General features: G+C 38.0%; 3 protein-coding genes and 1 long non-coding RNA gene across 5 annotated transcripts; 2 read left to right on the top strand and 2 right to left on the bottom strand.

Moving 5' to 3' along the window:
• The first annotated feature begins 5309 nt into the window (after positions 1–5309).
• On the top strand, positions 5310–8120 carry LOC135589186 (ras-related protein RABB1c-like). The gene is made up of 6 exons (XM_065081474.1): positions 5310–5497; positions 6156–6295; positions 6919–7001; positions 7081–7285; positions 7372–7440; positions 7957–8120. The coding sequence occupies exons 1-6, from the start codon at positions 5446–5448 to the stop codon at positions 8047–8049; spliced, it is 642 nt and encodes a 213-aa protein (XP_064937546.1). The 5' UTR covers positions 5310–5445; the 3' UTR covers positions 8050–8120.
• A 704-nt stretch (positions 8121–8824) lies between these two features.
• LOC135589185 (uncharacterized) lies at positions 8825–12583 on the bottom strand. Of its 2 annotated transcripts, none has more exons than XR_010476637.1 (4): positions 12351–12583; positions 10368–10478; positions 10050–10275; positions 8825–9275 (listed from the first exon to the last, which is right to left on the bottom strand). It is a non-coding gene; the product is annotated as an uncharacterized LOC135589185 (long non-coding RNA). The 2 variants fall into 2 exon arrangements; XR_010476636.1 differs by having other exon boundaries at positions 10050–10238; positions 12351–12581.
• A 258-nt stretch (positions 12584–12841) lies between these two features.
• On the top strand, positions 12842–15826 carry LOC135589184 (ras-related protein RABB1c-like). The gene is made up of 6 exons (XM_065081473.1): positions 12842–13067; positions 13739–13878; positions 14515–14597; positions 14677–14881; positions 14968–15036; positions 15571–15826. The coding sequence occupies exons 1-6, from the start codon at positions 13016–13018 to the stop codon at positions 15685–15687; spliced, it is 666 nt and encodes a 221-aa protein (XP_064937545.1). The 5' UTR covers positions 12842–13015; the 3' UTR covers positions 15688–15826.
• Positions 15827–15969: 143 nt separating this feature from the next.
• On the bottom strand, positions 15970–17054 carry LOC103996247 (uncharacterized). The gene has a single exon (XM_009417125.3). It carries the CDS (start codon positions 16901–16903, stop codon positions 16241–16243), a length of 663 nt encoding a protein of 220 aa, XP_009415400.1. The 5' UTR covers positions 16904–17054; the 3' UTR covers positions 15970–16240.
• Between the last annotated feature and the right edge of the window lie 109 nt (positions 17055–17163).

The raw sequence follows: 17163 nt of genomic DNA, 5'->3' as shown, positions 1-17163 counted from the left end.
GAAATACTAATATACACATATAGAAAATATAATAAATTCACATATTTCTACACCTTATATCATAATATTATATTGTACACCCTATATGACATGTCATCATAATATATATATATACATACACTGTATATCATAATATATATTTACAATCTCACACCATATACTATAATATATACGTGCACTCTCACACTATACGTTATAACATATATATACACTTCTGTTTCGTATATCATAAAATATATATGTACTATCATACCGCACACCACAACATATATGCATGCATAAAAAATATTTTCATCATAATTCATATATATTTATATTTTTAAAGCATATATATTTATATTTAACTTATAATGAGCTCATATCTATCCTAACAATCGAATTATGAAATTATACGTTAACATTTAAATTCTATATTTAAATTCAAATTTCAGTTATCGTAAATATGAGTATATTATTTATTGTAATCTTCAAAAATAAATAACATAAATCATATCATAAAATAAATATAATTTATATATAATTTATATTCTTATTAACATACTAATCGAAATTCATTGTTACTCGGCGCTTCAGACTTATAGTTGCTATTTCCATGCGAAAAAAAAAAAGGTTTAGAAAACAATTTTCAAACTCATAAAAGAGCCAGGTTTAGATCAACATTTATGTCACAGAATGTCTCAAGCATATATACCTTCTACATACAATTCCATGACAAATATGGCCTATGTATTCCCAGAACTTGTGGTGACAAATGTGATATATTAAAAGTAAATATATAAATATTATTTTACACATTAATTAATGATAAATGGTTGTATTAATTACTGTACTGTGATGGTAAATTTAATTGAAATAGTGACACAGTCGTGGTGGGTAGGAGACGTTTCAAACAGTTGATGGAGCCCATGTCTTTTCAATCTAATAAAGTGGACTCCAATTTAATCTTTATACCTCGAAAGGTATTTCCTCTTCAACGTTTCTAATAAGATTCTTATTAAAGTTTTTATAAATAGAATTAGAAATGTTCTTCCCAATATCATAATCGAATCTCAATCAGTTTTCCTGACTGATTGATCTATATACGATGATATCTCTCTAACCTACGAGTTGGATGTATAATTTTAATAGTCATAATCCTTTAATTCGATTAAAAATTGATCTTTCCAAGGCCTTTTGACTTTTTTTTTTGGGACAACATATTTTTCACTATGTATAGAATGAAATTTTTCTCTAAATGTATCAATTGGATTAACGCTTGTTTCTCTTCTCCCATTTTTTCTGTCCTATAAATAGTATTCCTATTAATTTTGCTAGTAGTTGATTTTCACACCTTTTAACATTAAGGGTGTTAAGCTCAGCATGTTTATTAATGACATCATTATTACCTTCAAAGCTAATGATAAATCCTATGATGATATTATCGATGCTCTTAACACTTATCCTAAAATTGTTGGTCTTCAGATTAACACTAAGAAATCTAACATTTACTTCTCTAAAAATCCTTCCACTTTCCAATTTGAAGTTGCTAGTACCAATTGTGATTTGAAAAACAGCAGCAAGAAATATAAGTAAAGTTTGTGAAAATAAATAAAAATAATTCTGTAGCCTGTACATTGTGATGCAATGCCAATATACATACCAAGTTGATCTTGAGAAATTCTGTATTCCGTACATTGTAATGCAATATCAATACACAGACCATGTTGATCTCAAGAATAAAAAAAATAAAAAAAAAACCGATCATCTACATCATCTGTTCCAGTTCAGACAATCTGAACATAATTATATATGTCAACTCAGAGCTATACCATTCATTATCATGTTAGAAGAGCAGTAGACTTCTATTCAAACTTCCATTTGCTTTCGTTTCCGAGAACCGCCAATCATGAATTTGCTGGCTTTTATGGCAGTGTGTATGGCAACCTTGCATCTTTCTGGTTCTTCAGCAAAATCAAACAGTGTGAGCAAGACTTCAGGTGCAGAGTACAGACTCCAAACATCCACTTGTTACCAAGGAATATTCAGAGGGGGAAAAATTACTAATCAGTCTTGGGTGAAAAAAAAAGGCAATGAACACACATATTTCACTTTAAATGATGGAATTCCTTATTAATCCTCTTTTGACTCTTTGCACATACACGCCGTTGGAGCATCACCGACAAAGTATGTATGATGAAGTCTGTGAATTAGAGATTCTAATGCTAATTTGATGCACTCAAAATCAACAATTTTGAATTTCTATTATGAAATCAAAATTCCTCTTCCAACAAATTAGAGGAAAGAAACACAAATAACATTATAATGTAACAGCAATAAAGACTAATCTCAATGTTATTTTCATTTTGTTGCACTTTTTCTGGAAAATGCTAAATGAATTTATTATCAGAAGCTCCATACACTCTACCAGAAGATGAAATCTTTGGTTAAGGGTTCTTTGCAGTGACATAAAAAGAGAAGAAAATAGGAAGCCATAATAATGGAGATAGTAACCAGCAATACAACTACAGCAGAGATGGCATAGAGCATGGTAGAAGTCGCGACTGACCCACGATTCAATCAGAAATAACATTTTGGTAGAGCATTCTGAGCTTATCTTCACTATTTTATATTGCATCAACCAAGAATGATCTGTACCAGATGTACCAAGGCATACAAGCCAGTACATTTTATTAAGGTAACACAAGCTTGTGCTGTGCCCTTGGCTTCTACTTTTCATCATGGGGGCTGCATCAAGTTATGCCGACAAGATAAATTATCAGCATGGTATGTCACTGGAAAAAGAAAATTCTTGGCAGCAACAATTAGTATCAAATGCAAGTACTACAACCAAAATCGGGAAAACTACAGTATGAGATGTATATATCAAGTTTCAGCAGCCTAGATATCTTGGAGATGCCAAACTTAGCATTTTTAAATTAGTAAATTACAACTTCAGAGTAAACTTTGCAATATTGGCTATTAAAGAAACCTGTAATGAGATGGAGACAGCATCAAGTTTAACATCCAAACCACAGTTTTAAGTCCCATACTTGGCTACATGTCAAAAAGAATAAATCCTTTAATATCTCCTAATGCTAGTTCTGGTGTGGCATAAAATACCGGACAAATCAGTACATACATTTTTTTATTGTTTATTCAGTGATAACAGGTGGTGTAACCAGGAATCTTGCTCAGCAGCTCGGTAATAACAACCTAGTCTAATAGATTGTCATAACACAAAATGGGTACCAGATTGATATTTAGATAATTAAGTTCTACAATCACACAAGTGCCGATTCCCATGGTAGCATCTCAATAATGTATTTTCTGAGTCAGCACAGTTCCACCTACCATTATGCTGCAATATACATGGTCTGATTATGTGGATACATATCACGAGTATCATACAGTTTATGCTATGTGGTTTAGTGGCTGATTCATATATGTAATTATGTATCTGCAGAGATCAACTCTTAAAACTTTGATTGAAAGTAACATATGCTTTGGCATAAAATGGTTTCATTTTGAGGTCTCATAGCTGCATAAAAAATACATTGTTTCTATAAAATCATCTAAGTTGCCGTTTCTTGTTGCTTTCAAAGCATTGCAACAATCTTTACTTAAGTTCAAAGGTGTCAGCTAGCTAGTAAAGACTTTGACAGTATATCGCAAGGTCTTGAGCTCAAATCCTGCCTTCACCACTTACCCTTTACACAAAAAAAAAAGAATCTTAAGTTTCACCAGCAGGTCATGCCAAGATGTTTCTTTTAAAAGGTAAATTTGTTTCAGAAACCCACTTCATTATTTCAATTTACACACCTCATGACATGAAATATTGGTTGAGATACTGCCCAGGAATGGAAGGAGGTGGAGGTGTGATGGGGTAGTCACTACCCCATAAGTGAAAGGACTCCTCCCCTCTTGTGCCCTTAATAGCCTTTGCTCTTCTTTCTTTACAAGTTTCATCAGCCTTCTATATTTCTGCTTTGATATTCTAGGTCCATGCTGACCTTCAAAAGTCCCCTTTGCTAGTTTTGACACTCAATATAATTACTTGGAAAAGTCAAAAGAGAACTAAAATTACTATTGTAATTAATATTGCACTTCAAACTGAAAAGTCTCATATTTGTTGGCCTCCAACCACTAGAAAGTATGCTTATGATTGTTTTAAACCTCTATTTTCTGTTCTTTATTGCTAACATCATTTTTCTTTTGTTATGAGTTAATATTTGATATAGCATACGTGCTTGAACATACAAAATAAATTATTATAGTATGAGAATTTTTTTATTCATGTCAAGTGTTAAGCTTTAAATGTCCATATTTATCCCATGAAAACTCTATAATTGATCTCTTTCTAAATAAATGCTAGTCAATAAAACACTGTGACCAATTATAAATGTTAATTCCTTGGCAATCACTCCCATCAATGATTTTCATTAACATAGGGCAAGACTATCTGAAAAAGATACTTCTAAAATATACAACCAAATAGATGCTTTGTTGACTAGGCTGCAGAAGTCTGAGTTAATTACAAATTAACTGATGAGTTTATGTGTAGATATCCCTTTCAAAATCTATAACATGACTATCATACATTGTTCCCAGCAAAAAGTTGAGAAGAACATATTCAAACAATTAGCATAGTCTGATGAACATGGTGGCATATGTTAACTTGGAAGTAACACAAGTTGAGGATGATAAGCCCATTTTTGTAACGATATGGACCGAATCAAAATACGCGGAGGCAATTAGGGCTTTAGAGAGCACGAGAGTTCTCGGAGTGTGCAGATGACCGTACCGATCTTGAGGGGGACGACGGCGAGCGGTGAAAAGAGCAGGGGGGCAGCGACCATCTTTTCCGACGCCGTCATTCGAGGAGGAGACCCATCGCGACCAGAGGAGCGGTGCGTCTGTCCGCGGTGACCAACTCAGTGGGGGCTCTGCGGACTTACACGGTGTCTACAGTTATCTTCAGTTCCGGTAGTTGCCCAACGGGGTCTCATCCTGGCCATCCATGTGTCCAATCATGATATCTTGACCGTTGACGATACGCGAGGAAACACGGCGGGACCCACCGGGAACAAGATTGGGATCACGACGGACGGCAGTGATTTGATTGTAGGAAAGATGAAGGGTGACGATGGGAGATCGGAGCAAGAACGCGACGTGCTTGTAACGGACGGGATCCCGACTCTTTCCCGCTACGGTCGGCTTCAGCGACCGCGAATGACCTCCTTATATTTGAACAGAGCGAGGCAGGCGGGACGCGTCAACCTCTCTCTCTCTCTCTCTCACATACACACACAGCAAACTGAAAGGAACAACCCTTGGTGGATTCCATCTCTTCCTCCACCCTCTTCGATCTCTCTTACTCTTTGAGAGCTCTCGAATTTCGATCTCTTTGTTCGTGGCCTCCTCGTGTCTGCCGATTCCAGGTGGGGAGGTTTCGGGATTTGGGATCCAATGGGGATGTGCTACGCTTACCAATTCAAATACATCATCATCGGCGATGCAGGTGATTTCTTCTCCGTTCTCGTGCTTAAGAAAAAAAGTCGGCGATCTGCTGTGTTCGACGATATCTCCTCCTCTTGATTGTAACATCTTCTTTCTCTTGAAGTATGTATCTACATTTTGAGTACTCTTTATACGTTTGCTAGATTGGTAATATCTCATGGCTTCTGTGTCCATTGTTGGCAGGCTGTGGCATTGGAGCAAATTGCTTTGAAATTTTCGATTTCCTTCTCTGCTTTTGTTTGCATTTGTAATTTTTCCATCATGATTTGTCTTAATAACAAGTCTTAATGCCTTCTGATATGGTGCTTGGAGTTCCTCCTTGTAATAAGCTATTGTATATGCTTATATTTGGTTGCATGGGCTTGTCACTTTGCTAGTCTCTTATCTCCAAATTTGTTTCATGAGAAGATTGGAATTCGTTGTTTTAACAAGCTATGCATTTGCTGATATTTTATAGTTTGGACTTGTCACTCTGCTTGTCTCTCATGTCTGGATATGTTTCATGAGAAGATTGTGCATGTTTTTATCCAATATTGTTTTCCACAAAATCAAATTTGATAAATCGATCCTAGAGAATTTCTTGGTTCTTTTTTGTGTCATTCCATGTCAAATTGGATAGATTCATATATAACATTTTTGGGGCTGATATATCTTGGTAGGAGTGGGGAAAACATCTCTTCTTTTGCGGCATACGAGCAATTGGTTCCGGCATTCACAGGACTCGATAGTTGGTCTTGAATTTGTACCCAGAATGATAACCATCGACAGCAAGCCGATAAAGTTGCAGATTTGGGACACGGTTAGTCTCATTCTCTATTTTACTTATAAATGCATTTACTATTTGGTGTTGTTCACCGAACCGACTTTTTCTGTGTAATTGGAGTCATTTGGAGATGGTATAAGAACACTTTGGTGTATTTCACAAGGGAACTCTCATGTGTTTCCTATTTTTCTTAATTGCCTTTCACCTTCATCCATCCAACATCCGTTTAAAGACTTGTCTTCACTGCCATTTGTTCCCAGGAAACTATGTGCATATCTAGTGGCTTTATAGGACCTTCATCTTTAACAGTTTTGCGGCAATGAATGATATGAAGTAATTCTGTTAGATGGCCTTTTTTGTTTTTTTGATGCTTGATAAGTTAAATTGTCAAGTGAAACTAAGGAGGTGTTTAGTCAGAGAAGAAGGAAATTATCTATTGATATGATTGACCTGAAGTTACCTTAATTAATGTGGATTAATAAATTTGTAATCAGTTTAGTTGCTTGATATGGACACAGGAAGTGGCATTGATCATAACTGTGATCATTATTTTTACTGATAAAGGATTTACTATGATTTTTCTTTTTCTTCGATTGATATAAGATTTGCCTCATCGACCACAATGATATACCGTTTGACTCGAAGCCTGAAAACTACAGGTTGGCCAGGAAGCTTTTGGATCAATCACCAGGTCCTATTACAGAGGTGCTGCTGGTGCACTGCTTGTCTATGACATCACTAGGTAGTGATTACATTTGGAGTACATTGTTTATAAGGTTTTGCTGAGGTGTTACCTTTGTTCATTCATGATCCAATATCAGGAGGGAGACATTCAATCATCTTGCAAGCTGGTTGGAAGATGCAAGAGAACATGCTGGTGCTAATGTGACAATCATGCTGATAGGTAACAAATGCGACCTGGCTTGCAGAAGAACTGTCGAAACTGAGGAAGGAGAACAGTTTGCCAAAGAGCATGGACTGATCTTTATGGAGACCTCGGCAAAAACTGCACAGAACGTTGAGGAGGTGAGATAGCCTTGTTTCCTTCTGCCGTTTGTACTTTCATCCTTCAATTAATGCAGTGTTCATTCCATTATCTGTCTTCCTTACAGGCATTTATTAACACAGCAGAAGCGATATACAAAAAAATCCAGGATGGAATGCTTGATGTATCAAACGAGGTGAGTTTGGTAATGTTGGGCCTAAATTTTAAAATAATAAGGATCATACTGCTATAAATTGAGGATGTAATCAGTCAGTGGGTTTCATGTATTTATTTGCATTCAGTCAACAAATATAGGCTTCATCACATCAACTTCCTATTCCTGATGAAGTAAAGTACATTTATTGAAACTCCATATAGTTGTAATTCTATTATGCATAAACCAGATGCTTTCTTTTTGTTGACTCAGAAAGCCAAAAGAAAATGATGAAAAATATGTAACATAGACTTTCTTTTTACTGTCTCACATTTGTAACCTTGTAACCCTGAGAAAGTGGAGCTTGGATGACAATGATGCGATATAAGACTTCGAAATCTCTGTGTTCATAATGGTGAATTGGTGACAATATGATTCCATGATATAATTTGCGCTGTCTTTTTGATAGTATAATCTCTCACCTTACAATCTTTATTTTCATGCATGCAGCTAATTATGACACCACACTTTCTTTAATTAGTGATTGCCCCATTGCAGTCTTCTGGAATCAAAGTTGGATCTGAACTAGTCACGTCCCCAAAGGGGGGAAGGAAGGAGTCCTCATCTAAAGCTGGTGGTTGCTACTGCTGAGAGAGCTCCTGAAAGAGTAAACAAGTCCTGCTGCTGACATTGTTTCCTTATCAGCTATCGACTTACCTCATAATTAACATACTGTAGTTACTAGTTTGTTGCACTGTGGTAGATATTGCATCATCCTTTTGCACAGGAATTAATTTCAAATCGTTCTTTGGTATGCCGATGCCTCAAATAGTGATTGAGTTGTTGATTTTTCCTTGTTTGCTGTTGGCTTCCTCATAATTAACACACTGTGGTTACTAGTTTTTTGCACTGTGGTAGATATGAAATCATCCTTCTGCACAAGAATTAATTTCGGCTCATTCTATGGTATATGCTGATGCCTGAAATAGTGACCGAGTTGTTTATGACTTTGTGAATCACCTAATTACTTGTGTTAAATGGATTGATAGACTACAGCATAACTAGAATTCTACCCAGATAGAGGAAGGCAGTAACAATTTGTGAGAGAGGAAGTGTTTGACGAGATCAAAGTGTTCATAAAGAATAACAAACAGTGATCAACCAGTAGTAAGACTGCTTGATGCAGGAAACAATATTGTTGCTGTTACAAACATGAGAAGTCCATAACCAAATGTTACTTATGGAGTCAATAAGAAGATAGCGGTTTTAATTACCTTGTTCCTTCCTCTGTAATCTAATTCTCTAATCAGTAAAAATTATGTTGCATTCAGTCAATATTAAGAACACTTCTGAAGCAAATAGTGGCAAATAAATGGAAGAGATACGTGCTTGTGTTAGAACTTCCACTTTCTTCTCCAACTTAATGTGTCAGAGAAATTAGAATGTTTAGTAGAAAGTTTTTGCTTCACTAAGAAGGAGGAATCCAATACAGATTACAAAGCAGACATGAACAAGATTAGAGGTGTTCTTCTTTGGTGTACTTGTAATCATAAGAAGAAGAACAGAGCTGAACCAACATAAAAAATTAAGGATTAAAGTTTTTTTCACTTGATGGATCTTTAAAGTCATAGTTCCTTCGCCAAGGTAGTCTTCAAAGCACATGATGAGCAGTGTACTCCAACCCAACTGCTGATCAAGCAAATGCTTATGTAATTTCCACTCCCCAGGAGAGCCTTTTGCTGATGATCATCTTGTTAGAAAAGGAAGCCTGATCTGGAAATTAAGTACTCCATTAGTTCATCCTTTAGCCACTCAGAAAAAAATCCTTGCACTTTCCAATTTGAAGTTGCTAATACCAATCGTGATTTGAAGAACAGCTGCAAGAAATATAAGTAAATGTTATGAAAGGCAATAAAAATAATTCTCTAGTCTGTACTTTGTGATGCAAAATCAATATGCAGACCAAGTTGATCTTGAGAAATTCTGCAGTCTGTACATTGTAATGCAATATCAATATACAGACCAAGTTGACCTTGAGAAAAAAACTAAGCATATCATCTACATCATCTGTTCCAGTTCTCACAATTTGAACATAATTAGATATGTCAACCCAGAGCAAGACCATTCATTATCACGTTAGAAGAGCAGTAGACTTCTATTCAAACTTCTTGCTGGCTTTTATGGCAGCATGTATAGCAACCTTGCATTTTTTCTGGTTCTTCAGCAAAATCAAACAGTTTAAGCAGGACTTCCAAGTGCAGAGTACAGACTCCAAACTTCCACTACTTACCAAGGAATATTCAAAGGGGGATAAAATAATAATCAGTCTTGGGATCAAGTGTGAAAATGACAGAAAATTTTCATCAGAGTACTTATGAAAAAAAAGGCAATGAACACACATTTAACTTTAAAAGATGGAATTCCTTATTAATCCTCTTTTGGTTCTTTGCACATAAGCACAGTTGGAGCATCGCTGACAAAGTATGTACAATGAAGTCTGCCAATTAAAGATTTTAACGTTAATTTGATGCACTGAAAATCAACAATTTTGAATTACTATTATGAAATCAAAATTACTCTTGAAGGGGTAGTAACTAGCAATACAGCCTACTAAAGAGATGGCATAGAGCTTGGTAGAAGTCATGACCGACCCATTATTCAAGCAGAAATAACATTTTGGTATAACACTCTGAGCTTATCTTCAGTATTTTCTCTTGCATCAACCAAGAATGATGTGTACCAGATGTACCAAGGCATACAAGCCAGTACATTTTATTCAGGTAACACGAGCTTGTGTCATGCCCTTGGCTTCTACTTTTCACCATGGAGACTGCATCAAACTGTGCAGACAAGATAAATACTCAGCATGGTATGTCACTGGAAAAAGAAAATTCATGGCAACAACAATTAGCACCAAATGCAAGTATTACAACCAAAATAGGGAGAACTATAGTATGAGATGTACATACCAAGTTTCAGTAGCCTAGATAATAATAGCATGGAGATTCCAAGCTTATAATTTTCAAATTTGTAAATCACAACTTCGGAGTATGCTTTGCAATATTGGCTCTTAGAGAAACCTGCAATGAGATATAGACAGCATTAAGATTGGGTATGAATTTATTTTTTTGAGGAACCAACATCCAAACCACAATTTTTAAGTCTCATACTAGGCTACATGTCAAAAAGAGTAAATCCTTTGGTGTCTCCAAATGCTAGTTCTAGTGTGGTTTAAAATAACGGACGAATCAGTACATAACATTGGTATGCACCAATCCTTCCACGTGTTGGGAATGAACCATCAACCCAATACCGCTTGGTCTACTAACCATTTTTTATTTTTTTATTGTTTTATTCAGTGAGAACAGGTGGTGTAACCAGGCATCTTGCTCAGCATCTTGGTAACACCCTAGTCTAATAGATTGTTGTAACTCAAATTAGGTATCAGATTGATATTTAAATAATTAAGTTCTACAATCACACAAGTGCTGATTCAAATGGTAGCATCTCAATAAGGTATTTTCTGAGTCAGCACATTTCCACCAACCATGTTGCTGCAATATACACGGTCCGAGTATGTGGATGCGTATCACTAGTATCATATGGTTTATGCTATGTGGTTTAGTGGCTGATTCATATATGTAGAATTATGTATCTGCAGAGATCAATGCTTAAAACCTTGATTGAAAGTAACATATGCATTGGCATTAAATCGTTCCATCATGAGCTCTCATAGCTGCACAAAAAATATATCATTTCTATAAAATATGAATGTTGCCGTTTCTTATTGCTTTCAAAGTAGTGCAAGAATCTTAAGTTTAACCAAGAGGTCACACAAAGATGTTTCTTTTAAAAGGTCAATTTGTTTCAGAAACCCACTTCCTTATTTCAGTTCGCACACCTTATAACATGAAATATTGAATGAGATACTGCCCAGGAAACGAGGGAGGTAGAGCCGTAGAGGTGTGAGGGGGTAGTCACCACCCCATAAGTGAAAGGACCCCTCCCCTCTTGTGCCCTAAATAGCCTTTGCTCTTCTTTCTTTACAAGTTTCTGTAGCTTTCTATATTCCTACTTTGACACTCTAGGTCTCTGCTGGCCTTTAAAAAGCTCCTTTGCTTATTTTGACATTCCATGTATATAATTGCTCAGAAAAGTCAAACAGAACTAAACTTACCATTGTATTTAATATTGCATTTCTTTTCTGAAAAGTCTCATATTTGTTGACCTCCAATCACTAGAAAGGATGCTTCTGATTGTTCTAAACCTCTATTTCTTGTTCTTTGCTGCTAACTTTTTTTTTCTTCTATTACGAGATAATATTTTATATAAGCATATGTGTTTGAATATACTAAAGAGATTATTATAGTATGAGAATTTTTTCATTCATGTCAATTGTTAAGATATAAATGTCCATTTTTTTCCCATGACAACTCTATAATTCATCCCTTTCTATATAAATGCTAGTGGATAAAACAATTTATCCAATTATAAACGTAAATTCCCTGGCAATCACTCCCATCAATTTATTCAATTAAATTTTCATTAACATTGGGCAAGACTATCCTTGCTTAAGCTCTAATAAGGGCTTTGAGAAAAAGGTACTCCTAAAAGATACAAATAGAAGCTCTGTTGACAAGGCTGCAGAAGTCTGAGTTAATTACAAATGAGTCTCTGTGTCTTCATGATGAGTTCATGATGTGGAGATACCCCTCTCAAAATCTATAACACAACTATCATAATAGCCAATTGTTCCCAGCAGAAAGTTGAGAAGAACATATTTAAACAATTAGCATAGTCAGAGGAACATGTTGGCATATGTTAACTTGGAAGCAACACAAGTTGAGGATGATAAGCCCATTTTCGTAACGATATGGACCGAATCAAAATGCGCGGAGGCAATTAGGGCTTTAGAGATCACGAGAGTTCTCGGAGTGTGCAGATGAGCGTACCGATCTTGAGGGGGACGACGGAGAGTCGTGAAAAGAGCAGGAGGGCGGCGACGATCTTTTCCGCCGCCGTCAGTCGAGGAGGAGACCCGTCGCGATCAGAGAAGCGCTCCGTCCCGTCCCTCTGCGGTGGCCAACTCAGGAGGGCTCTGCCGACTTGTGCAGAGTCGCCAGTTGGGTTCACATACTGTGCTCGCCCAAGTTGGACGGAATCTTACCATCCATGTCTCGGATCTTTGATATCCTGACCGGTCACGTTACGGAAGGAAACAGGGCGGGACCCACCTAAAAAAGAGACGGACGGTATTGATTTGATTGTGGGAAAGATGAAGGGTAAAGATGGGAGATGGGAGATGGGAGCCAGAACGGGACGTGCTTTTACTGGACGGGATTCAGACTCTTTTCTCGCTACGGTCGGCTTCGGCGACCGCGAATGACCTCCTTATATTTGAACAAAGCGAGGGTGGCGGACGCGTCAACCTCTCTCTGTCTCTCTCTCCCACACACACAGAGCAACCGAGAGGAACAACCCTTGGCGGTTTCCATCTCTTCCCTCACCCTATTCGATCTCTCTTGCTCTCAGAGAGCTCTCGATTTTCGATCTCTTTGTTCGTGTCCTCCTCGTGTCGACCGATTCCTGGAGGGGAGGTTTCGGGATTTGGGATCCGATGGAGGTGCCGCGCCCTTCCACCTTGAAGTATATCATCATCGGCGATACAGGTGAGTTCTTCTCGGTTCGCGAGCTTCAGAAGAAACAGGGCGAACTGCTGTGTTCAACGATATCTCCTCCACTTAATTGTGACGTTTTCTTTCTCTTGAAGTATATATCTATATTTTGAGTACTCTTTATATGTTTGCTAGAATGGTAATATCTCATGGCTTCCGTGTCCACTGTTGGCAATCTGTGAAATTAGCGCAAATTCTTTTTAATTTTCCGATTTCCTTCTCTGCTTTTGTGTGCATTTGTGATTTTGTTCCATCATGATTTTATCTTGATAATAAGTCTTAATGCCTTTTGATATGGTGCTTGGAGTTCCTTGTTGCAAATTAGCTATGCATATGCTTATATTTGGTTGTATGGACTTGTCACTTTGCTAGTCTCTTACGTCCGGATTTGTTTCATAAGAAGATTGGAGTTCGTTGTTTCAATAAGCTATGCATTTGCTGATATTTTGTAGCTTGTACTTGTCACTCTGCTAATCTCATGTCTAGATATGTTTCATGGGAAGATAGTGCATGTTTTTATCCAATATTGTTTTTCACAAAATTAAATTTGATAAATCAGTCCTATAGAATTTCATGGTTCTTTTTTGTGTTACATATCAAATTGGATAGATTCATATATAACATTTTTTGCGCTGATATCTCATTTTTTGCTTTTATCTTTGTAGGAGTGGGGAAATCATCTCTTCTTTTGCAGTTTACAGAAAAGCGCTTCCAACATGCAAATGGCTCGACAACTAATGTTGAATTTGCAGCCAAAATGATAACCATCAACGATGAGCCGATAAAGTTGAAGATCTGGGACACGGTTAGTCGCATTCTCTCTTTTATTTATAAATGCATTTAGTGTTTGGTGTTGTTTACTGAACTGTCTTTTTCTGCATTATTAGAGTCATTTGGAGTTGGTATAAGAACACTTAGTGTATTTCACAAGGGAACTCTCTCCTGTTTCTATGTTGCCTAACTGTCTTTCGCCTTCTTCCATCCGACATCTGTTTAGAGACTTGTCTTCACTGCCATTTGTTCCCAGGAAATTGTGCGCATATCTAGAAACTTTATAGTACCATCATCTCTAACAGTTTCACGGCAATTAGTGATATTAAGTAATTCTGTTTGATGGCTTAATTTTTCTAATGTTTGATAAAATTAAATTGTCAAGTGCAACTACGGTGGTGTTTAGTCAGAGAAAAAGGAAATTACCTATTGATATGATTGACCTGAACTTATCTTAATTAATATGGATTAATAAATTTGTAATCAGTTTAGTTTTTTGATTGGGACAGTCGTTCATGGCAATAACCAATCAGGAAGTGGCATTGATCATAACTGATATCATTATTTTTACTGATAAAAGATTTACTATGATTTTTTTTTCCGCTTGATATAAGATTTATCTCATCAACCACAATGATATATCATTTGACTCACAATCTGAAAACTACAGGTTGGCCAGGAAACTTTTAGATCAATCACCAGGTCCTATTACAGAGATTCTGCTGGTGCACTGCTTGTCTATGACATCACTAGGTAGTGATTACATTTGGAGTGCATTGTTTATAAGGTTTTGCTGAGGTGTTAACTTTGTTCATTCATGATCCAATATCAGGAGGGAGACATTCAATCATCTTGCAAGCTGGTTGGAAGATTTAAGTGAACATGCTGGTGCTAATGTGACAATTATGCTGATCGGTAACAAATGCGACCTGGCTCGCAGAAGAGCTGTCGGCACTGAGGAAGGAGAACAATTTGCTGAAGACCATGGATTGTACTTTATGGAGACCTCAGCGAAAACTGCACAGAACGTTGAGGAGGTGAGATAGCCTTGTTTCCTTGTCCAGACTGTACTCTCATCCTTCAATTAATCCAGTGTCCATTCCATTATCTGTCTTCCTTACAGGCATTTATTAACACAGCAGCAGCAATACGCGAAAATATCGAGGATAGAGGGTCTGATGTATTAGACGAGGTGAGTTTGATAACGTTGGGCCTGAGTTTTAAAATGATGAAGATATGCTGCTATAATCTTAGGATGTAATAAGTCTAACCAGCAAGACAGTGGGTTTCATGAATTTGCATTCAGTCAACAAATATAGGCTTCATCACATCAACTTCCTATTCCTATGAATAAAAATACTTTTATTGAACTCCATATGATTGTAATTGTATTATGCATAAACCAGATGCCTTCTTTTTGTTGACTCAGAAAGGCAGAAGAAAATGATGAAAATTTGTAATATAGACTTTTTTGTACCATCCCACCTTTGTAACCTTGTAATCCTGAGAAGTGGAGGTTGGATGACAATGATGTGATCTAAGACTTCAAAAATCTATGCATTTTATTTCCTTGTTCATAATGGTGTATTGGTGACAATATGATTCCATGACATAATTTGTCCTGTCTTTTTGATATTATAATCTCTCGTCTTACAATCTTTATTTTCATGCATGCAGCTAATTATGACTCCACGCTTTATTTAATTAGTGATTGTCCCATTTGTAGTTCTTGCAGTATGCAAGAAATGTTGGATATGAACCAGTCAGGCTTTCAAAGTGGGAGAGGGTTCCAAAGGGGGGTAGGAAGGTGTCCTCATCTAAAGCTGGTGGCTGCTGCAGCTGAGAGTTACTGCAAGAGTAATAGGGTCCTGCTGCTTGCATTGTTTCCTTATTAGCTATTGGACTCCTCGTAATTAACATACTGTGGTGGATATTGCACCATCCTTTTGCACAGGAATTAATTTAGATTCAATTCTGTGGTATGCCGATGCTTGAAATAGTGATTGAGTGGTTCATTTTTTGATTGAGTTGTTTTTGACTTTATGAGTCACCTAATTACTTGTGTTAAATGGATTGATAGACTACAGCATCACTAGAATTCTACCCTGATAGAAGGCAGTAACAATTTGTAAGAGAGGAAGTGTTTGACGAAACAAACAGTGTTTGCAGATAAATTAGAGTGTTTAGTGGAAACATGTGCTTCACTGAAGAAGAATGAGGGGGAATCGAGTACAGACTAGAAAGCAAACAAGAACACGATTAAAGGTGTTCTTCTTCGGTGTACTTGTAATCATAAGAAGTAGAAAACAGAGCTGAAACAAAAGAACGAGCTAAACCAACATAAAAATGAAGGACTGAGCCTCGATCTAATCTTCAAGAAATGGAGGCCGTAAGTTTTAGCCGCAGAGTATGAAACGGCAAGCCGGGAAGACGATCCCGGCAACGCAAAGAAGGCAAATGGTGACGAGATTCTGCGAGCACCATTGCAGAGGCCGCCACTTCACCTCCACGCTCGAGCTCTTCATCCGCTTCGAGGTCTGCGGCTCCTTGGACAGGTCGAAGCTGGCGCCCCTCATCCGCAGCTCCTGCACGCACCTGGCGAGCGCCCGGCCGTCGGCCCGCTCCCGCTGCAGCAGCCGCGACAGTCCCCAGTAGGCGCGGACCCGGAAGTGGACCGCGCCGACCAGCACCAGCGACGTGAGGAGGGACAGGCAGGAGGGCACCCACCAGTCTCTGCAGGCTTCGCCGGCGACGGAGGCGGCGAAGAGGAGGGTGAGGGAGAGGCCGTGGAAGGCGAGGAAGAGGCATGACAGGTGGAACGCCTCGCGCTTGGCGCCGTCCATGCGGGCCTCGAGGGCGGCCGCGCGGCGGCCGTGGAGGTCCTCCTCGCGCTGCCACAGCTTGAGGAGGAGGAGGTGGCCGGGGCTCTCGGAGATTTGGGTCAACGGGTGGTTCTGTATGACGGCGAGGGCGTTGTCGTCTCCGTCGGAATGCCGGCGGGGTTCTGCGCCGGCGGCCGCAGGGATCTCGACGACATGGGTGTCGCGAGGCTCTGCCATTATAATTGGAAACGAGCGAACACAAGAAGAGATTGATTGGAATGACGACTAATTGGGAAACAAATGAGCGATAGAGAGAAGGTTTGAGTTGGTAATGGAAAGGAGGAGGAGAGACTGAGGAGAAGAAGGAAGGCAGAGGAGAGAGACGGGATGAGATGTTGCAGAGAGACCAGTTCGAGGGGGTATAAAGGAAGGAAAGTCCCAACGGTCGAATTGGAGTAGTTTCGAGGAGATCGGGGGGTCATAAGGGTCTTTTCATT

This window comes from Musa acuminata, chromosome BXJ1-8 (genome assembly GCF_036884655.1).
Source record: "Musa acuminata AAA Group cultivar baxijiao chromosome BXJ1-8, Cavendish_Baxijiao_AAA, whole genome shotgun sequence".
Classification (NCBI taxonomy): Eukaryota; Viridiplantae; Streptophyta; class Magnoliopsida; order Zingiberales; family Musaceae; genus Musa; species Musa acuminata.
This window is presented reverse-complemented; position numbering and strand designations above follow the sequence as displayed.

Coding starts and splice junctions, on each gene's coding strand:
- LOC135589186 (XM_065081474.1), top strand. CDS start 5,446: ATGGGGATGTGCTACGCTTACCAATTCAAATACATCATCATCGGCGAT. Junction 5,498..6,155: donor CATCATCATCGGCGATGCAG/GTGATTTCTTCT, acceptor ATATCTTGGTAG/GAGTGGGGAAAACATCTCTT. Junction 7,002..7,080: donor CTTGTCTATGACATCACTAG/GTAGTGATTACA, acceptor ATCCAATATCAG/GAGGGAGACATTCAATCATC.
- LOC135589184 (XM_065081473.1), top strand. CDS start 13,016: ATGGAGGTGCCGCGCCCTTCCACCTTGAAGTATATCATCATCGGCGAT. Junction 13,068..13,738: donor TATCATCATCGGCGATACAG/GTGAGTTCTTCT, acceptor TTATCTTTGTAG/GAGTGGGGAAATCATCTCTT. Junction 13,879..14,514: donor AGTTGAAGATCTGGGACACG/GTTAGTCGCATT, acceptor TGAAAACTACAG/GTTGGCCAGGAAACTTTTAG.
- LOC103996247 (XM_009417125.3), bottom strand. CDS start 16,903: ATGGCAGAGCCTCGCGACACCCATGTCGTCGAGATCCCTGCGGCCGCC.